Source organism: Amblyraja radiata, chromosome 21 (genome assembly GCF_010909765.2).
Source record: "Amblyraja radiata isolate CabotCenter1 chromosome 21, sAmbRad1.1.pri, whole genome shotgun sequence".
NCBI lineage: Eukaryota > Metazoa > Chordata > Chondrichthyes > Rajiformes > Rajidae > Amblyraja > Amblyraja radiata.
This window is the reverse complement of record NC_045976.1, coordinates 17,397,073-17,419,676: the sequence shown is the minus strand read 5'-3', so window position 1 is coordinate 17,419,676 and position 22,604 is coordinate 17,397,073. Positions and strand designations below refer to the sequence as shown.

The following is a 22,604-nucleotide window of genomic DNA, read 5'->3' as shown; positions in this document are numbered from 1 at the left end:
TGAGCCCTACTGCAAGCATAAAAATAAGACACATAACATCAGACCTGGCTGGAATAAGTGTGTAGCTGAGTATCATACTGAAGCCCGTAAAGCCACCAAATCATGGGCTATGGCAGGTAGACCCAGACAGGGGCCTGTGTTTGAGCACAAGAAGCTCACTAATGCAAGGTATAAGTATGCTGTTCGCTTCATCTGTAAAAATGAGCAAGCTATGAGGGCTGATTCCATGGCAAAGAAGCTGCTAATTAACAATGCTGCAGATTTTTGGAAGGATGTGAGAGCTCTTAGCAGTTGCAAAACATCTCTACCATGAACTGTAGATGGAATCTCCGGAACAGCTAATATCGCGGAGTTATGGCGACAACATTATAGCACATGGTGATTATGTCACATGAGGTGTATCATGCCATGAACAAGCTGTCCAACAACAAAGCAAGTGGCTTGGATCATATCTCTGCTGCACATCTTAAGTATGCGAGTATGAGGATAGCTCCTCTCCTAGCTATTTGTTTTACTGGCTTTATGATTCATGGCTTGTTACCAGACTCAATGTTATCTGTCCTGTTAGTGCCGGTCATTAAGGACAAAGCTGGTAAAGTAGGCAGCCTAAATAATTACAGGCCCATAGCTTTAGCCAGCATATTGTCAAAAGTCTTAGAAAGAGTTCTGCTGGATAGAATAAGTGAGTTTGTTAACTCCACAGATAACCAGTTTGGCTTTAAAGCTAAACATGGCACTGACTTATGCATATATGCCCTAAAGGAGATTGTAAACAAATATAGAGGCAAAAACTCTTCAATCCTTATGTGCTTTATTGATGCTTCCAAAGCCTTTGACCGTGTTAATCACAGAAAGCTGTTTGGTAAAATGAGTCAAAGAGGGGTGCCTGAATACATTGTTAGAATTCTGGCCTACTGGTATGCCCACCAGACTATGCAAATAAAATGGGGCAATAGGGTCTCAGCCCCATTTGGGGTTAGCAATGGTGTTAGACAAGGGGGAATTTTGTCCCCGGTCCTTTTTAATCTATATATTGATGATCTGTCTAAACAATTGAAAGCCTGTAACACTGGGTGCGTGATTGGTAATATTTTAGTGAACCATATTATGTATGCAGATGATCTTGTGGTCTTTAGTCCATCTAGCGCTGGTCTCCAGCAGCTCCTTACTATATGTTCCGTGTATGGTGTGGAACATGACATTAAATATAATGCTAGTAAGAGTGCTGTTATGGTCTGTAGAACCAAAGAGGATAAATGCCTAAAATATCCTGTTTTTAAATTGTCTGACAACAATCTTAGTGTCTGTAATAAGATAAAATATCTAGGGCATATTATTACAGAACAAATGACAGATGATGAGGATATTAATAGGCAACGACGCATGCTGTATGTACAGGCAAATATCCTCTTGCGTAAATTTGGTGCGTGTGCAGATGTGGTGAAGATGTCGCTATTTAGAGCATACTGCACACCCCTCTACACTGCGCACCTGTGGTCGAACTATTTAAAGACAAGTATGCAGAGACTAAAGGTGGCATATAATGATGCCATGAGAACACTGCTAAGGCAACCTAGATGGTGTAGTGCCAGTAATATGTTTGTGGCTGCAGGAGTCAGTACTTTAGAAGCTATCCTAAGACACCACATGTATAAATTCATTTGCAGGATAAATGACTCTATAAATGTGCTTATTGTGGCCTTGACAAACATAAGGGTTAGCACTACACGCTACGAATCCCAGTTGTGGAGACACTGGTATCGTTGCCTCATTGTAGGACATTGATCATCTTTTAATCTGGATTTTTAACTTAAGTATTGTGGGTTTTTGTTAAATATAAATTATGATGTTTTTATGTGATATACCATGATTTTATATATATTTATGATATTTGATATGCAATGCATTTTTAATGTAATGTTGCCCCTTGTCTGGACCTTGAGTCTGTAATAAAGTTTACTGTAATAAAATAATTATTATTATTATTATTATTATTATTATTATTATTATTATTATTATTATTATTATTATTATTATTATTATTATTATTATTATTATTATTATTATTATTATTATTATTATTATTATTATTATTATATACTTCACTTACCAGGTGTGGAACTGGGAGTAGGGGGATATTCTGTTGATGTAGTTGTAACTGGGAAAACAAAAGTAAGAATTTCAACTTTCGTAAAAGAAGCTCTCTTTACTCGTGTGATATTTTTCAAAACTTTATTGACCTTATTAGACAATATAGTAATTGATTTTTTTGTCTACTTTTCAGATGCAACTTGAAATGCAATTTTATGTTAATGTATTTGAGTCAAATACTCATCATTTGCTTTTGTAATTACTAGTTGATTCTACTGAAATAAATACTCACCAATTGTGGAACTGGTAGAGGGAGTTGTTGTTACTTTGGTTGTAGTTGGCTCTGCTGGATAACAAGGGAAAGTATTAAAAAATGCTGTATACTGTAGCGGAACCTAGTGGTGGCTTGAGGCAAAGTGATCCCTCGCTATTAGCTGACTCCATCACGTGATCACGGATGTGTTTTCGCAGGCTTTTGGTTCCTCAGTTGATCGAGCTCCATCCAGGTAACAGGAGCTTTACTATATTTGGCTGACCCAGCACGCAGTTTTCCTATATTTCTTTTTGTTTGTCGTTTACAAATAAAGATTTGTTTTACTCAACCTGCTCGTCTCGCCAAAATACTATCTCCATGTGCCACTAATCAGAAAGAGTCACTTGAACAAGAAATGGTGGAGAGGATACCAAAAGTAATGATTAAAGTGCAGTTCACAAATACAACACAGCAAGGTTATAACATGGAGTTAACCATCAGTTGCACCTCTTCTTATGAAAGTGCAACATTGAAACGAGCAAGGATTGATGCTGTAAGTTTTGCAGTTTGCGATACAATTCAAAAAGCCTGGGAAGTTAATGTAGATGGATTGATTAGTAAGTTTGCTGATCTCACCAATATTGGCACAGTTCCAGAAGAGTCAGGATTTGCGGTTACAACTTTATAGAACTTTGGTTAGGCCGCATATGAAGTATTGCGTACAGTTTTGGTCTCCACATGCAAAAAGATTTGAAGGCATTGGAGAGTGTAAGTAACAGATTGACAGAATGCTGCTTAATTGAGGATATTAGGTATTAGAAGAAGTCGGACAAAATTGGATTGTTTTCTCGAGAATTTCAGAAGTTGAGGGGACACCTGATAGTTGGGTATGGAAATACATGAGACATAAATAGGGTAGAGTGTTATTCCCAGGGTAGAAATGTCAAAGGCTAGAGGGAATAGCTCTAATATGAGTGGGGAAAATGTGATGGAGATTACCTGATTAAGATTTGTAACTTCTTTTTAAATGGAAAGTGCTTCATGTTCGGAACAGATACGGTGGACTGAAGCGTCTGGTCCTGTGCTCTACTGCTCTATTTGTCGATTCATAATATATCAGCCTCAGAGTACTACTTTCGCAAAAATTCCAACGTTGAATATTCTAAATAAGGATTGACATGTACTCCCCCCCCCCCCCCCCAACCTCTCCATCTCAACTCACGCCTGGGCACCGAAGCAACTCAGGAGGTGAACTCTGAGCTCCGTCTCACAACAATCTGATGTGCACATCCGTCCATCATTCAAAGATTTTATCTCCCGTCTCCCCGCAGTGTGTAGACATGGCAGTAAATTCAATTAAAACATATCAAACCTGTGTGTTTCAAACAAATCATAAGTATAACTGCTCTGGCACTGGATGGTGCGCATTTTCCCTTTGTAGGTCACATCAATAGATGCGGCCACTCTGAATTATATCTTTAAAACAAAGCCACATGATGGAGAGGTCTTCTTTAACACTGTTGCTTATTAAAACATAACACTGTTGCTTATTAAAACAAACCTTCAATCAGGATTGGCTCAAGAGTAACTCGGGAGTCGAACTTGGAACATCGCAGAAATGACATGTAAACGGCAAACTTGTCATACCCGTGGGAACTCGGTTAAACTCTTGATCATACACTTGCAATCTCGTACACAACCACGAGTCTTTCACTCGGGGTACCTCTTGTCTCAACTCGCAACGTGAGAATGGCCTATAAGAGTACTACTTTCGCAAAAGGTGCAACATTGAAAATACTAAATAAGGATTGATATGTGCTTGCATTTCTAGTAGAACATGCATTTCTGATGTCATTTGAACAAATACTTCACTTACCAGGTGTGGAACTGGGAGGAGGGGGATGTTCTGTTGATGTAGTTGTAACTGGGAAAACAAAAGTAAGAATTTCAACATTGGTAAAAGAACTCTCTTTACTCATGTGATATTTTTCAAAACTTTATTGACCTTACTGGACAATATGGTCATTGATTTTTTTTGTCTACTTTTCAGATGCAACTTGAAATGCAAGTTTATGTTAATGTATTTGAGTCAAATACTCTCATCGTTTGCTTTTGTAATTACTTGTTGATTCTACTGAAATAAAAACTCACCAATTGTGGAACTGGTAGAGGGAGTTGTTGTTACTTTGGTTGTAGTTGGCTCTGCTGGATAACAAGGGAAAGTATTGAAAAATGCTGTATAATGTAGCGGAACCTAGTGGTGGCTTGAGGCAAAGCAATCCCTCGCTATTAGCTGGCTCCATCATGTGATCGCGGATGTGTTTTCGCAGGCTTTTGGTTCCTCAGTTGATCGAGCTCCATCCAGGTAACAGGAGCTTTAATATATTTGGCTGACCCAGCACGCAGTTTTCCTATACATTCGTTTTGTTTGTCGTTTACAAATAAAGATTTGTTTTACTCAACCTGCTCGTCTCGCCAAAATACTATCTCCATTTGCCACTAATCAGAAAGAGTCACTTGAACAAGACATGGTGGAGAGGATACCAAAAGTAATGATTAAAGTGCAGTTCACAAATACAACATAGCAAGGTTATAACATGGAGCAAACCATCAGTTGCACCTCTTCTTATGAAAGTATTCTGACATAATAATAGATCACTGAAGAGATGCATAGAGTACAGTGAACATGGTGTTGTAATCTGTGCATAGATTTCATCTGTTTTGTAAATGCAGAGTGCAACATTGAAACGAGCAAGGATTGATGCTGGAAGTTTTGCAGTTTGCGATACAATTCAAAAAGCCTGGGAAGTTAATGTAGATGGATTGATTAGTAAGTTTGCTGATCTCACCAATATAGGCAGAGTTCCGGAAGAGTCAGGATTTGCGGTTACAACTTTATAGAACTTTTTTTAGGCCGCATATGAAGTATTGCGTTCAGTTTTGGTCTCCACATGCAAAAAGATTTGAAGGCATTGGAGAGTGTAAGGAAGAGGTTGACAGAATGCTGCTTAATTGAGAATATTAGGTATCAGAAGTCGGACAAAATTGGATAGTTTTCTCGAGAATTTCAGATATTGAGTGGACACCTGAGAGTTGGGTATGGAAATACATGAGGCATAAATAGGGTAGAGTGTTATTCCCAGGGTAGAAATGTTAAAGGCTAGAGGGAATAGCTCTAATATGAGTGGGGAGAATGTAATGAAGATTACCTTATTAAGATTTGTAACTTTTTTTTAAATGGAAAGTGCTTCATGTTCGGAACAGATACGGTGGACTGATGCGTCTGGTCCTGTGCTCTACTGCTCTATTTGTCGATTCATAATATATCAGCCTCAGAGTACTACTTTCGCAAAAATTACAACGTTGAATATTCTAAATAAGGATTGACATGTGCTCCCCTCCCCCCCCCAACCTCTCCATCTCAACTCACGCCTGGGCACCGAAGCAACTCAGGAGGTGAACCCTGAGCTCCGTCTCACAACAATCTGATGTGCACATCCGTCCACATTCAAAGATTTAATCTCCCATCTCCCCGCAATGTGTAGACATGGCAGTAAATTCAATTAAAACATATCAAACCTGTGTGTTTCAAACAAATCATAAGTATAACTGCTCTGGCACTGGATGGTGCGCATTTTCCCTTTGTAGGTCACATCAATAGATGCGGCCGTGCTGAATTATATTTTTAAAACAAAGCCACATGATGGAGAGGTCTTCTTTAACACTGTTGCTTATTAAAACATAACACTGTTGCTTATTAAAACAAAACTTCAATCAGGATTGGCTCAAGAGTAACTCGGGAGACGAACTTGGAACATCGCAGAAATGACAAGTAAACGGCAAACTTGTCATACCCGTGGGAACTCGGTAAAACTCTTGATCATACACTTGCAATCTCGTACACAACCACGAGTCTTTCACTCGGGGTACCTCTTGTCTCAACGTCACTTACCAGGTGTGGAACTGGGAGGAGGGGGATGTTCTGTTGATGTAGTTGTAACTGGGAAAACAAAAGTAAGAATTTCAACATTGGTAAAAGAAGCTCATGTGATATTTTTCAAAACTTAATTGACCTTACTGGACAATATGGTCATTGATTTTTTTTGTCTACTTTTCAGATGCAACTTGAAATGCAAGTTTATGTTAATGTATTTGAGTCAAATACTCTCATCGTTTGCTTTTGTAATTACTTGTTGATTCTACTGAAATAAAAACTCACCAATTGTGGAACTGGTAGAGGGAGTTGTTGTTACTTTGGTTGTAGTTGGCTCTGCTGGATAACAAGGGAAAGTATTAAAAAATGCTGTATACTGTAGCGGAACACAGTGGTGGCTTGAGGCAAAGTAATCCCTCGCTATTAGCTGGCTCCATCACGTGATCGCGGATGTGTTTTCGCAGGCTTTTGGTTCCTCAGTTGATCGAGCTCCATCCAGGTAACAGGAGCTTTAACATATTTGGCTGACCCAGCACACAGTTTTCCTATATTTTTATTTGTTTGTCGTTTACAAATAAATATTTGTTTTACTCAACCTGCTCGTCTCGCCAAAATACTATCTCCATTTGCCACTAATCAGAAAGAGTCACTTGAACAAGACATAATAATAGATCACTGAAGAGATGCATAGAGTACAGTGAACATGGTGTTGTAATCTGTGCATAGATTGCATCTGTTTTGTAAATGCAGAGTGCAACATTGAAACGAGCAAGGATTGATGCTGGAAGTTTTGCAGTTTGCGATACAATTCAAAAAGCCTGGGAAGTTAATGTAGATGGATTGATTAGTAAGTTTGCTGATCACACCAATATTGCCAGAGTTCCGGAAGAGTCAGGATTTGCGGTTACAACTTTATAGAACTTTGGTTAGGCCGCATATGAATTATTGCGTACAGTTTTGGTCTCCACATGCAAAAAGATTTGAAGGCATTGGAGAGTGTAAGGAACAGGTTGACAGAATGCTGCTTAATAGTAAGATTAAACGAGAACTTATCAGTTTGAAGTTTGATCTTTATTTTATGAGGAGTAACGTTGAGGGAATACGTGAAGAACCCCACTAGGACGCATGCGTGTCATTCTTCAAAGCAGCGGTGTGAAATCACAGATAACTGTAATGACTAAACATAGTAAGATTAGAGAAGAGATACCAGTTGAGTATATGATCAAGGGTGGGAGCGGAGGGCACGTATTCCCTCAAAGGTTCAAAGGTTCAAAGGTTATTTATTGGTCACATACACCTAGGTGTAGTGAAATGCTTTTTACCAATGCAGCACATAAAGAAAGAATACAGACATAACATTAATAAGAGATTTAAACATAAAGAACATCCCCCCACAATGGTTCCCATTATGAGGGAAGGCACAATGTCCAGTCCCCAACCCCAGTTCACCCATAGTCGGGCCTATTGAGGCCTCCACAGTTGCCTCTACGGAGGCCCGATGTTCCTGGCCGTTCTCGCCGGGTGATGGTGCTCCGGCGTCGGGAGAATCCTCACAGCGGCTTGGGACACCTGGAACGGCCGCCTCCGTACTGGAGGCCGCGGTTTCCGAAGCCGACAAGGCCGCGCCGGTTGGAGCTCCACTACTGGCGATCTCGTCGCGAGATCCCAGGCTCCCGGTGTACAGTTCAGCGCCGCTGCCCGCAGCTGGCCGCTCCTCAGTCCCGCAGCTCCGCGATGTTTTACTCGGCGGTCTTCAGCTCACCGGAGCTCCAGCGTGGCGACCCGGGCAAGGCATCGCCCGCTCCACGATAGCGCTCCAGCGCTGTGCCGCTGCCGAAGCCGTGGTTCTGGGCGGTCCCCGACAGGAAACGCCGCTCCAGGCCCGCTGGTAGGCCGCGAGGACGGGTCGAAGCTGCAGCCCGGAGAAAAGTTGCCTCTCCGACCAGGTAGGGACCCTGAAAGGTAGTTTCCCCCTTCCCCCCCCCCCCCACCCCCAACATAAAAAAGTCTAGAACTCCAGAAACAAAAACACTTTAACTAACTAAAAAAAAAAAAAAAGATGAAAAGACGGACAGCTGCTGGCTGGGCAGCCGCGCACAGGTCAGCACCCCCTACAGGTCAACGTTACTCCTCATAAAATAAAGATCAAACTTCAAACTGGTAAGTTCTCGTTTAATCTTACTATTTTACTTCGGAGTCACGTGAGTGATTACGTGAAGATTTTAAAGCTCTGGGATTTCATGCCGTGGAAACGAGTCCATGCATCACATCTGCCTTGATTATGGGGAGAATAGTGTTAACATCATTAGATATCAATATGATATTGAAACAACGAAAATTTTATTAACACCAAATCATAGCCCCTATTTATGGGGTAAAATCATATTACAGAACTTAAAAGTGTTTCTGCAAATGTTCCAGGTTCAATGACTGGTTTATTATAAATTCGTTGGAACGTTCTTTCCATTGACCATCCTGCAGTAGTGAGGATTTGGTCCATTGGCAAATCCAACTGTATTGCTGCTGATGTAGCTGCAGCCCTGGTGGAGTGAGATTTAAAAATGTTAGTATCTACTCCCGCCTTTATTAGGACCTGTTTTAGCCATCTTGAGATGGTCTGGACTTTTTTGTGTGGCTGTTTGTGGCTGATTAACAGTGCCATTTCTTTGCCTCTGATGATTCTTGTATGTTCCATATATAATAGTAAGTGAGTTACTATACAGAGACGATCATCCGTCGGGTAGGCCCTGAACTCTAATTTTTACCCTGCTGATCCCTGTCTGTTCTGTTTAATTAATTCACGGATATTAAAAGTCAAATTCCCAGATGAAATAGTCAAGTTGTCTAGCCTTAGTTTTTGTAGTGACTGGACCCTTTGTGCCGTGACCAAAGCCATCAGCATGAACGTTTTCATCATTAGTGTCTGTAGGGACAGAGCTGTAGGTGGAGACCAGTTTCTCAACATGGTCAATGCAATGCTCACATCCCAAATTTGGGTGTACCTGGTTCTTGGGGGATTAGTATTGAAAATGCCCCTCATGGGTTTGGTTACCAGGGGGTGTGTCCCTACAGAATGCCGCTCTGTTCCTTGCCACAGGTAGTTTGACAGAGCACTTCTGGCGCAGTTGATGGCACTATAGCTGAGGCCCTCAGCATAGTGGAGGCTTGCCAGAAATTCCAGAACAGACGGAATGTTGTTTGATCTGTGGGTGAGGTTATTGTCGTGACAGTACTTCCCCCATTTTTTGATGTGCACCAAGTACTGTTTTTGGTGGACTGTCTGTGGGCCGATGCAATCATATCCATTGTTCGGTCCGTCAGTCCCAGGTGTTGTAGTGGCGCTTTCAAATTCTACAAATTAATAGGTTTGTATGATTATGACAGGGGTGACTTTCCTGTGTTACCGGATGGACCAGTAAACTTGGTCTATGATGGATGGTGATGCATGGTTCTAATACCATGTCTAATATCACCGGGAACCATGGTTGAGTAGGCCAATCGGGTACTATCAAAATACCAGACGCAGAGTCTTGTTGTATTTTCCTTAATACCCGACTGATGAGGCAGAAAGGAGGGAATGCATAAATAAACAATTTCCCCCAATGCAGCGAAAATGCATCTGTTGCTGCTGCCCCAGGGTCTAGTTCCCATGAAACATAATTTGATAACTGGTGATTGAGCCTGGATGCAAAACGATCGATATCTGGTGTTCCATACCATGCTGTAATTTCAGCAAATACATTTTTATCCAACATCCATTCAGTGTTTTCATTGAATTTGCGTGACCTGGTGTCTGCCACTAAATTTAGTTTACCTGGTAAGCAGGTAGCTGATATCCAAATATTTCTCTGGATACACCATTGCCAAATTGTGTTGGCCAGATTGTCACATGATGTCGATTTATTTCCACCCATATGGTTGATATATGCTACCACGGTGGTGTTGTCAATTTGTAGTCTAACATGCTGGTGATTTAACCCAGAACAATATGACTTAAGGCCATGAAATGCACTTAACATTTCCAGGTAGTTTATGCCCAGTGTTTTTAATAATGATGCCTTCTGTGCATTCCATCTCCCTCCACAGCTGGAGATGGAATTGGTAGCTCCCCAACCAAGTGCACTGGCATCAGTTTGTAGTACCATAGACGGGTTGCTGATAATTAGTGGATTGGAGCAATACTTGATGTTGTGTTCCCACCATTTTAGTTCCATTATGGCCTCTGTTGGTAGCTTCATTGGTCTGTCAAAATGGCCACCATTAATTTTGAGTGCTCTTATTTTTGCTCTCTGTAAATTTCGATAGTGTAAAGGTCCAAATTGTGTGGCTGGAAATGCAGCCACTATTTTCCCAATTATTCTAGCTACCAGTCTAATGGATGGTTTGGTGATGTCAATAATTTCGCTGCAAGCCTCTTTTAAGGCTGTAACCTTTCCTTTCGGCAAAGTCACTGACATGAGAACTGAGTTAATGGTGAACCCCAGATAATCCATTTTTGTTGAAGGCGTTAATTTAGACTTAACTGGATGGATGATAAATCCCAGTTCTTCAAACAATTGTTTTGTAGCTGTTACTGCTTGTTTAGTCAATTCCAAAGTTTTGCCAACAATAAATATGTCATCTAGATATGCCATTACCATGTGTTTTTGTTTTCGCAGTAACGCTAGAGCTGGTTTCAAAATTTTTGTGAATAACCTGTGGGCTGATGTCAGACCATTAGGTAGTGCCCTGTATTGTCAATGCTGACCCATCCAGTTGAATTTTAAATAACATCTGTGGTCACCTCTTATGGGTACTGTATAGTAAGCATCTTTTAAATCGATGCTTGCCATGTAGTAGCCTTCGGAAATCAATTGCTTAGCAGTAACAAAGGTTTCCATCTTGAAATGAATATATTGTACAAAGGTATTTAAAGTAGTTAAATCGATGATGATGCGGCAACCACCATCTTTCTTGTTTTTTATAAAGTTATTGGACACAAATTCCTGTGATTCGTTTTGGGTGTGTTCAATTACTCCTTTTTTATATAGCTGTTGTAGTTCAGCATGTGCTTTAGATTTTTCTATGCCTGTGAGCACGAACATTCGGTTCGGTACATGCTGTACTGGAGGGTTATGTTTTTGTATAAATTCTATGGTATAACCCTGGATACTGCTTAGAATGTAAGTGTCGGTAGTTATCTTATTCCATGCATCCAAATAATAACGTAAGCTCCCACCAACTTTCATGCTCCCTTTAATTCTTAAGGAACCAGACCCACCTACCTCCATGGTTACCAGTGATTGGTGTGTTATGTCTTCGGCATCCTCCGTGGACGTTGAGGCGCCGCTGTCTGGGTCTGTTGTTGGGTTTGTGTTGAAGGCTTGCGCATTTTCCAGGATGGTCGGTCTGGGCCATGGCCTAAAAAAGACCGATGTTGGGTGTTCCTGGTTTTTGCGTTTGCTCCGGTTTGTATTGGCCGACTGGGGGGTCCGTAGGGGTGATATTTTTGGCCGTAGTAGCTTTTGGTTGCTGCTTTTATGAGCCCCAGTGTTTTTGCCTCTTCATCAAGTTCTTTGACTTGTTTTGGTAAATCCCCTCCAAATAGTAGTATTGGCGGTTTGGAGGTTCCAGGTTTACAGAGGCCGGCAAATTTGGAGTCTGAAGCTGGTTGGATAGCACTTTTTCTGATGTTGTTCAACTCATATTGTGAGTTGCAGAGTAAAGCCAGTGCATCTTGGTGGTCTTGGGTCATGTTTTGCTCCTTCAATGTGCGGGCAAAAGCTGTAATTCCTGCCGTTAGGACTTTTAGGACTTTCTGAATTTTCAAGTGCCTGGTTCTAATTGATGTCCCCACATGTTTCCAGATGCACTGGTTTACACTGGGAACATTTAGCGACTTGCAGTTCCCTGGAGGTAAATATTGTGCCATGGTGTCTGATAGTGCCAGTGCCTGCAGTTGGTTAAATGACATATAGTCAATGCTTGCCGCTATTTTCGGCTCCAGGTCTTGGCCAGTTTGGTCTGGTTGGATAAACTGGGACACCATGTTCAGCATGTTTTCTGTCACCCCAGGCATACTGGGGGTATGTTGTTCACTGCCCTCTTCAGGGTCAGCCCCGAATTGACCCTCCGTGCTCTCCTCTGATAAGGGAGAGACACTGTGCAGCCCCACAAGGGGTACTGCTGTGGGGCTTACTAATTGCCCACTGTGGCTAGCCTCCATCTCCCGGAGCCTGCAACTTAGGAGTATTTCCTCCAGCAGCCGCTCCAACTGGCTCTTATGCTCTCGGGCATAGGCCACTTGCGGCTGTTCCTGATCCTGCAGCCGCTCCAACCGGCTCCAATGCTCACGGGCACTGGCCGTTCGCGGCTGCTCCCCATCCTGCAGCCGCTCCAACCGGCCCCGGTGCTCACGGGCACTGGCCGCTCGCGGCTGCTCGTCATTCTGCAGACGCTCCAACCGGCTCCAATGCTCCCGGGCACTGGCCGCTCGTGGCTGCTCAAAGTCAGACTCATCGGAGTCTGGCATTCGGTCCGTTTTTTGCTTCGCTTTCCCGCCCGGCCGAGGAGTAGATTTCGCCGGTGCGGGAGCGAAGTCGGGCACAGCTGTTCCCATTTCTGGAAATTGGTGTGCCGTCGGCTGCTGCTGTTGCTGCCGGCTGTCCGCAACTCCGCGGTTCTCCCCCGCCAGCTTTTTCGCAGCCTTTTTTCTCGTGGATCTGTCCATCTTTCCACCTGCAAGGTAAGTGGGAAAAACGCAGAGTCTCCTTACCTGCAGTTCCCGGCTTTTAAATTCTGCCGCTAAAGGGGAACGTCCTTCCCCCTGCTGTGACTCGTTGCAATGCGTGTAGCGATATGACACGCATGCGTCCTAGCGGGGTTCTTCACGTAGTCACTCACGTGACTCCGAAGTAAAATTGAGGATATTAGGTATTAGAAGAAGTCGGACAAAATTGGATTGTTTTCTTGAAAATTTCAGAAGTTGAGGGGACACCTGATAGTTGGGTATGGAAATACATGAGACATAAATAGGGTAGAGTGTTATTCCCAGGGTAGAAATGTCAAAGGCTAGAGGGAATAGCTCTAATATGAGTGGGGAGAATGTAATGGAGATTACCTTATTAAGATTTTTAACTTTTTTTAAAATGAAAAGTGCTTCATGTTCGGCACAGATACGGTGGACTGAAGCGTCTGGTCCTGTGCTCTACTGTTCTATTTGTCGATTCATAATATATCAGCCTCAGAGTACTACCTTCGCAAAAATTCCAATGTTGAATATTCTAAATAAGGATTGACATGTACTTGCATTTCTAGTGAAACCTGCATTTGAACAAATACTTTTGAACAAATACTTCAATTACCAGATGTGGTACTGGGAGGGGGGTGATGTGTTGTTGATGCAACTTCTTCTTATCTCGACCTGTAACAGGCAAACTCTGATCCAAATCAATGCTCACTTGCTTCAAATTATGTGATATAGGGAAATATCTTGTCCATTTCTATATTATTCAATGTAGATGGGTTGATTAGTAAGTTTGCAGTTGTAACTGGGAAAAGAAGAAGAAAGATGCAACTGCCACAGCTTTGTGATGTGGAGTACATGGATGATTCATAACCCCTTAAGAGATGAAACTCCTTATCTCAATCTTAACAGGCAAACTCTGATCCAAAGCGACACTCCCTACATTTCAATAGTCATGTCTGGAAATGATCTGCTTTTGTATTACTTATGTAGATGTACTGAATGTGAAGAGAACAAAAAATGATAATAACCAGCAGTGAGTTCTTACTTTTTCCAAATCTTTAAAATAATGAAAATGGCAGTGCCGTATGGAATGGGCAGAAGAGAGGGATTAGCTGCTGTGTTGTTATACAACAGTGCCATGGTTTCAAATGCCAAACGGTCTAATGTGTGATCAGTTGATAATTCGATTGATCTGTCACCTCCTACCTGTTGTCGACTTTGTCGTGGATGCAGTTGTTGTTCCACTTGTTGTAGTTGTCACTGCTGGGGAACAAAGAAAAACATTGAAAACTGTTGCACACCTCCTTAACATCCCACATCTCAGAACATGTTGAAGTCCTTAGTTGTTTCACAGATGTGAAAATTTTTTTATTACAGTTACAATAGCTGGAGCTATAAATTCAAGCTAATTTGTTTCACTGCTCTTAAGAAACTGCATTTGGTGGGGTGGGAGCCACTCGTGCATCTAATGGGAGAACTTTGCCTTTTCAAAGAATAATCAAAATCAGTAAGCTACAGTGTAAATTACTACACACCACTCAGGTAAAATTTCAACCCGAGTCTCTTGGCCATAAAAATTGTTGACTCATCTCTGAAATTTATATTTGTTTTTATTTTTAACCACACAAACGTTTTCCATTTCTGCTGAATGAATCCATCACTTACCAGTTGATGAAGTGGAAATGGGTGTAGTTGTTGTTGTACTTTCTGTCACTGTTGTAAGAAAGAGAAAAACATTCAAAACTGAAGAATTTGTAATCAACAGTGATCCAGTAGTGTTGATGGGGATGCATTGATTAGTTATTTTATACCTATGCGTAAATAGGAAATTATTGGTTACTAATGCTAAATCCATTTCCTTTGATCAGAAAAGTGAAAATGGAAGAATATTAACCAGCACAATATACAAAGTGGCAATTTTTAGGTGAAATCTGTCAAAGATTCAAATAGAAAATGTCAGTTGTGTATTGCCATCCATGCAAGATCCAAGTATTAAATTACAATCAAATGCTGGTAATATTTTGTAGATAAGTTGATGAGCATTTTGAAATCAGATTCACACAACCATGCATTTCTTAGTAACATCATCCAAAGGTTCTCTGGAACTTCAGCCGGTGAGGAGAGACTTGATAGAAGTACTGTTTATAAAATTATGAGAGGCGTAGATAGAATACAAATTCAGAACTTTTTTTCCCAGTGTGTGTAAATATGACATCTACACAACACGTAATTTAAGATAATCTTTAATCCACATACAGACTTAACAGCATGATAGTAGTCACTGCACCCTGTCTGCTACCGAACTGCGTAGCATAGGAAGTAGGTGTTAATATAAATGATACAGCAAGGCAGGGTTAGTGATGGTAACCTATATATGCATCATGCATGCATCAACCAATCTACAGTGTGGAAATGACCAACACAAGAAAGCATAGCTATAAGGTGTGGGGGGAAGTGGGGGAAAAATAATTGAGATGGGTGGGGCAAGTTTTTCTTTTGCACAGACGGTGGTGGGAGTCTGGAACACATTGCCAGGGGTGGTGGTGGAAAATGGAAAAATTGTAGTTGATTGATACCCAGCAGTGATGACTGAAACCGTAAACGGTTATTTATAAATGACGTTCAGGTGTAATGAGATTCAACTATTTGGTAATTAATGCATCAAAAGAAAAAATATAAATGAACACATGTACAGTTAGAAACGCAGCAGCAAATGTTTGTTTCAGAAGCACTTTTTCAATTTATTAGACAAAGAACAAAGGGAAAGAATACAAACAAACACAATTAATCATCATCCATAAATGATTTTGTCAAGCATTCTATGGAATAAAAAATCTGTTGTGTTTCACAATCAACGCTCCTGAAAGTGGTGACATAGGTGGTGAAGTTAATATTTGGTATTCTTGTTTTCATAGGTTGATAAGATGGAAGAGTCCACCAGATTGACACCGATGTGCTGCTGAGCATGGCCAATGAGATAAGGGCTGGAAAGCTGCGCTTTTTATTTATTGCTAGTGCTAGTGTCGAGTTATCAGCTTAAAACAATATTATTGTGAAATGAAAGGCAAGGAAAATTACTGAATTGTTATTTAGAGGCTACAGTGCGCTGTGACAGCATATGTAAGAAAGGCCTATGACAGTGTCAAAAATAACATACACCAGGCCCTTACGAAGCTTTTCAAAAAGGGGGATGGCATGGCAGAATTACAAAATAATTACGTGAAATAAGTGCACGTAGCGCCCGCTTAAGGGCCCTGGAAGCTCTGGGGTTTTAGATGCTCGCTGGTGCATTCTGAGCCTTATTTTGGAGCATTTTTGCACCAAATTTTAGACCAATATTTCATAAATAATTTTGGTTGAGTCAAGAGTAATGAGTGGTTGGAATGGGATGATTGGGGTCATTGTTGCATATATTTTTTTAAATCAAGAATTGAAGCTGTTCTTGTTTTTCTTTGTAGTTCTGGAAGAGTTTGGAAGTCATGTTACAGTGTTGTTGTTCTTTGGTTAGGCCACATTTGACGTATTGCGTGCAGTTTTTGTCTCCGCACACAGGAAGCATTTGAAGGCTTTGGAGAGTGTAATGGACAGGTTTACCAGAATGCTGCCTAATGTAAGATATTTGTTGTTCGCTTGGTAATATTGGATGGTTTTCTCAAGAAGTTCAGAAGATGAGGGAGCACCTGATGGTTGCGTCTGGAAATATGAGATGCATAAATAGGGTAGAGTGTTATTTCCAGGATAGAAATGTCAAAGCCTAGAGGGCACAGCTTTAAGGTGAGTGGGGGAAAATGGAATTGAGATTACCGTATTAAGATTTTTAACATTTTATATAAAATGTTCGGCACAGATACTGTGGACTGGAGATACTGTGGACTGTGGTCATGTGCTGTACTGTTGTATTTGTCGATTGATAATATGTCAGCCTAAGAGTACTACTTTCGCAGAAGGTGCAACATTGAAAATACTAAACAAGGATTGATATGTGCTTGCATTTCCAGTAGAACATGCATTTCTGATGTCATTTGAACAAATACTTCACTTACCAGGTGTGGACCTGGGAGGAGGGGGATGTTCTGTTGATGTAGTTGTAACTGGGAAAACAAAAGTAAGAATTTCAACATTGGTAAAATAAACTCTCTTTACTCATGTGATATTTTTCAAAACTTTATTAACCTTACTAGACAATATGGTCATTGATTTTTTTTGTCTACTTTTCAGATGCAACTTGAAATGCAAGTTTATGTTAATATATTTGAGTCAAATACTCTCATCATTTGCTTTTGTAATTACTTGTTGATTCTACTGAAATAAAAACTCACCAATTGTGGAACTGGTAGAGGGAGTTGTTGTTACTTTGGTTGTAGTTGGCTCTGCTGGATAACAAGGAAAAGAATTAAAAAATGCTGTATACTGTAGCGGAACCTAGTGGTGGCTTGAGGCAAAGCGATCCCTCGCTATTAGCTGACTCCATCACGTGATCACGGATGTGTTTTCGCAGGCTTTTGGTTCCTCAGTTGATCGAGCTCCATCCAGGTAACAGGAGCTTTAATATATTTGGCTGACCCAGCACGCAGTTTACCTATATTTCTTTTTGTTTGTCGTTTACAAATAAAGATTTGTTTTACTCAACCTGCTCGTCTCGCCAAAATACTATTTCCATTTGCCACTAATCAGAAAGAGTCACTTGAACAAGAAATGGTGGAGAGGATACCAAAAGTAATGATTAAAGTGCAGTTCACAAATACAACACAGCAAGGTTATAACATGGAGTTAACCATCAGTTGCACCTCTTCTTATGAAAGTGCAACATTGAAACGAGCAAGGATTGATGCTGGAAGTTTTGCAGTTTGCGATACAATTCAAAAAGCCTGGGAAGTTAATGTAGATGGATTGATTAGTAAGTTTGCTGATCTCACCAATATTGGCACAGTTCCGGAAGAGTCAGGATTTGCGGTTACAACTTTATAGAACTTTGGTTAGGCCGCATATGAAGTATTGCGTACAGTTTTGGTCTCCACATGCAAAAAGATTTGAAGGCATTGGAGAGTGTAAGGAACAGGTTGACAGAATGCTGCTTAATTGAGGATATTAGGTATTAGAAGAAGTCGGACAAAATTGGATTGTTTTCTCGAGAATTTCAGAAGTTGAGGGGACACCTGATAGTTGGGTATGGAAATACATGAGGCATAAATAGGGTAGAGTGTTATTCCCAGGGTAGAAATGTCAAAGGCTAGAGGGAATAGCTCTAATATGAGTGGGGAAAATGTGATGGAGATTACCTGATTAAGATTTGTAACTATTTTTTAAATGGAAAGTGCTTCATGTTCGGAACAGATACGGTGGACTGAAGCGTCTGGTCCTTTGCTCTACTGCTCTATTTGTCGATTCATAATATATCAGCCTCAGAGTACTACTTTCGCAAAAATTCCAACGTTGAATATTCTAAATAAGGATTGACATGTACTCCCCCCCCCCCCCTCCCCCCCACCAACCTCTCCATCTCAACTCACGCTTGGGCACCGAAGCAACTCAGGAGGCGAACCCTGAGCTCCGTCTCACAACAATCTGATGTGCACATCCGTACACATTCAAAGATTTAATCTCCCGTCTCCCCGCAGTGTGTAGACATGGCAGTAAATTCAATTAAAACATATCAAACCTGTGTGTTTCAAACAAATCATAAGTATAACTGCTCTGGCACTGGATGGTGCGCATTTTCCCTTTGTAGGTCACATCAATAGATGCGGCCACTCTGAATTATATCTTTAAAACAAAGCCACATGATGGAGAGGTCTTCTTTAACACTGTTGCTTATTAAAACATAACACTGTTGCTTATTAAAACAAACCTTCAATCAGGATTGGCTCAAGAGTAACTCGGGAGACGAACTTGGAACATCGCAGAAATGACAAGTAAACGGCAAACTTGTCATACCCGTAAAACTCGGTTAAACTCTTGATCATACACTTGCAATCTCGTACACAACCACGAGTCTTTCACTCGGGGTACCTCTTGTCTCAACTCGCAACGTGAGAATGGCCTATAAGAGTACTACTTTCGCAAAAGGTGCAACATTGAAAATACTAAATAAGGATTGATATGTGCTTGCATTCCTAGTTGAACATGCATTTCTGATGTCATTTGAACAAATACTTCACTTACCAGGTGTGGAACTGGGAGGAGGGGGATGTTCTGTTGATGTAGTTGTAACTGGGTAAACAAAAGTAAGAATTTCAACATTGGTAAAAGAAGCTCATGTGATATTTTTCAAAACTTTATTGACCTTACTGGACAATATGGTCATTGATTTTTTTTTGTCTACTTTTCAGATGCAACTTGAAATGCAAGTTTATGTTAATGTATTTGAGTCAAATACTCTCATCATTTGCTTTTGTAATTACTTGTTGATTCTACTGAAATAAAAACTCACCAATTGTGGAACTGGTAGAGGGAGTTGTTGTTACTTTGGTTGTAGTTGGCTCTGCTGGATAACAAGGGAAAGTATTCAAAAATGCTGTATACTGTAGCGGAACACAGTGGTGGCTTGAGGCAAAGCAATCCCTCGCTATTAGCTGGCTCCATCACGTGATCGCGGATGTGTTTTCGCAGGCTTTTGGTTCTCAGTTGATCGAGCTCCATCCAGGTAACAGGAGCTTTAATATATTTGGCTGACCCAGCACGCAGTTTTCCTATACATCTTTTTGTTTGTCGTTTACAAATAAAGATTTGTTTTACTCAACCTGCTCGTCTCGCCAAAATACTATCTCCATTTGCCACTAATCAGAAAGAGTCACTTGAACAAGACATGGTGGAGAGGATACCAAAAGTAATGATTAAAGTGCAGTTCACAAATACAACATAGCAAGGTTATAACATGGAGCAAACCTTCAGTTGCACCTCTTCTTATGAAAGTATTCTGACATAATAATAGATCACTGAAGAGATGCATAGAGTACAGTGAACATGGTGTTGTAATCTGTGCATAGATTTCATCTGTTTTTTAAATGCAGAGTGCAACATTGAAACGAGCAAGGATTGATGCTGGAAGTTTTGCAGTTTGCGATACAATTCAAAAAGCCTGGGAAGTTAATGTAGATGGATTGATTAGTAAGTTTGCTGATCTCACCAATATAGGCAGAGTTCCGGAAGAGTCAGGATTTGCGGTTACAACTTTATAGAACTTTGGTTAGGCCGCATATGAAGTATTGCGTTCAGTTTTGGTCTCCACATGCAAAAAGATTTGAAGGCATTGGAGAGTGTAAGGAACAGGTTGACAGAATGCTGCTTAAATGAGAATATTAGGTATTAGAAGAAGTCGGACAAAATTGGATTGTTTTCTCGAGAATTTCAGAAGTTGAGTGGACACCTGATAGTTGGGTATGAAAATACATGAGGCATAAATAGGGTAGAGTGTTATTCCCAGGGTAGAAATGTTTAAGGCTAGAGGGAATAGCTCTAATATGAGTGGGGAGAATGTAATGAAGATTACCTTATTAAGATTTGTAACTTTTTTTTAAATGGAAAGTGCTTCATGTTCGGAACAGATATGGTGGACTGAAGCATCTGGTCCTGTGCTCTCCTGCTCTATTTGTCGATTCATAATATATCAGCCTCAGAGTACTACTTTCGCAAAAATTCCAACGTTGAATATTCTAAATAAGGATTGACATGTGCTCCCCTCCCCCCCCAACCTCTCCATCTCAACTCACGCCTGGGCACCGAAGCAACTCAGGAGGCGAATCCTGAGCTCCGTCTCACAACAATCTGATGTGCACATCCGTCCACATTCAAAGATTTAATCTCCCGTCTCCCCGCAGTGTGTAGACATGGCAGTAAATTCAATTAAAACATATCAAACCTGTGTGTTTCAAACAAATCATAAGTATAACTGCTCTGGCACTGGATGGTGCGCATTTTCCCTTTGTAGGTCACATCAATAGATGCGGCCACTCTGAATTATATCTTTAAAACAAATCCACATGATGGAGAGGTCTTCTTTAACACTGCTGCTTATTAAAACATAACACTTTTGCTTATTAAAACAAACCTTCAATCAGGATTGGCTCAAGAGTAACTAGGGAGACGAACTTGGAACATCGCAGAAATGACAAGTAAACGGCAAACTTGTCATACCCGTAAAACTCGGTTAAACTCTTGATCATACACTTGCAATCTCGTACACAACCACGAGTCTTTCACTCGGGGTACCTCTTGTCTCAACTCGCAACGTGAGAATGGCCTATAAGAGTACTACTTTCGCAAAAGGTGCAACATTGAAAATACTAAACATGGATTGATATGTGCTTGCATTTCTAGTAGAACATGCATTTCTGATGTCATTTGAACAAATACTTCACTTACCAGGTGTGGAACTGGGAGGAGGGGGATGTTCTGTTGATGTAGTTGTAACTGGGAAAACAAAAGTAAGAATTTCAACATTGGACAATATGGTCATTGATTTTTTTTTGTCTACTTTTCAGATGCACCTTGAAATGCAAGTTTATGTTAATGTATTTGAGTCAAATACTCTCATCATTTGCTTTTGTAATTACTTGTTGATTCTACTGAAATAAAAACTCACCAATTGTGGAACTGGTGGAGGGAGTTGTTGTTACTTTGGTTGTAGTTGGCTCTGCTGGATAACAAGGGAAAGTATTGAAAAATGCTGTATAATGTAGCGGAACACAGTGGTGGCTTGAGGCAAAGCAATCCCTCGCTATTAGCTGGCTCCATCACGTGATCGCGGATGTGTTTTCGCAGGCTTTTGTTTCCTCAGTTGATCGAGCTCCATCCAGGTAACAGGAGCTTTAATATATTTGGCTGACCCAGCACGCAGTTTTCCTATACATCTTTTTGTTTGTCGTTTACAAATAAAGATTTGTTTTACTCAACCTGCTCGTCTCGCCAAAATACTATCTCCATTTGCCACTAATCAGAAAGAGTCACTTGAACAAGACATGGTGGAGAGGATACCAAAAGTAATGATTAAAGTGCAGTTCACAAATACAACATAGCAAGGTTATAACATGGAGCAAACCATCAGTTGCACCTCTTCTTATGAAAGTATTCTGACATAATAATAGATCACTGAAGCGATGCATAGAGTACAGTGAACATGGTGTTGTAATCTGTGCATAGATTTCATCTGTTTTGTAAATGCAGAGTGCAACATTGAAACGAGCAAGGATTGATGCTGGAAGTTTTGCAGTTTGCGATACAATTCAAAAAGCCTGGGAAGTTAATGTAGATGGATTGATTAGTAAGTTTGCTGATCTCACCAATATAGGCAGAGTTCCGGAAGAGTCAGGATTTGCGGTTACAACTTTATAGAACTTTGGTTAGGCCGCATATGAAGTATTGCGTTCAGTTTTGGTCTCCACATGCAAAAAGATTTGAAGGCATTGGAGAGTGTAAGGAACAGGTTGACAGAATGCTGCTTAATTGAGAATATTAGGTATTAGAAGAAGTCGGACAAAATTGGATTGTTTTCTCGAGAATTTCAGAAGTTGAGTGGACACCTGATAGTTGGGTATGGAAATACATGAGGCATAAATAGGGTAGAGTGTTATTCCCAGGGTAGAAATGTTTAAGGCTAGAGG

The 22,604-nt window shown here is 40.7% G+C and overlaps 1 protein-coding gene across 1 annotated transcript in view; it reads right to left on the bottom strand.

The window, feature by feature from the left end:
• LOC116984979 (mucin-2-like) overlaps nucleotides 1-22,604 on the bottom strand; it is a 221,466-nt gene that overhangs the window by 86,729 nt on the left and 112,133 nt on the right. The window contains exons 48-61 of the mRNA XM_033039340.1: nucleotides 21,587-21,640; nucleotides 21,367-21,414; nucleotides 19,436-19,489; nucleotides 19,168-19,215; nucleotides 17,325-17,375; nucleotides 17,049-17,096; nucleotides 14,671-14,718; nucleotides 14,212-14,265; nucleotides 13,622-13,669; nucleotides 6,564-6,614; nucleotides 6,297-6,344; nucleotides 4,496-4,549; nucleotides 4,221-4,268; nucleotides 2,384-2,437 (exon numbers count right to left, since the gene is read on the bottom strand). Of these exons, the coding sequence (XP_032895231.1) occupies nucleotides 2,384-2,437; nucleotides 4,221-4,268; nucleotides 4,496-4,549; nucleotides 6,297-6,344; nucleotides 6,564-6,614; nucleotides 13,622-13,669; nucleotides 14,212-14,265; nucleotides 14,671-14,718; nucleotides 17,049-17,096; nucleotides 17,325-17,375; nucleotides 19,168-19,215; nucleotides 19,436-19,489; nucleotides 21,367-21,414; nucleotides 21,587-21,640 (708 nt within the window). The remainder of the gene's footprint in view (nucleotides 1-2,383; nucleotides 2,438-4,220; nucleotides 4,269-4,495; nucleotides 4,550-6,296; nucleotides 6,345-6,563; nucleotides 6,615-13,621; nucleotides 13,670-14,211; nucleotides 14,266-14,670; nucleotides 14,719-17,048; nucleotides 17,097-17,324; nucleotides 17,376-19,167; nucleotides 19,216-19,435; nucleotides 19,490-21,366; nucleotides 21,415-21,586; nucleotides 21,641-22,604) is intronic.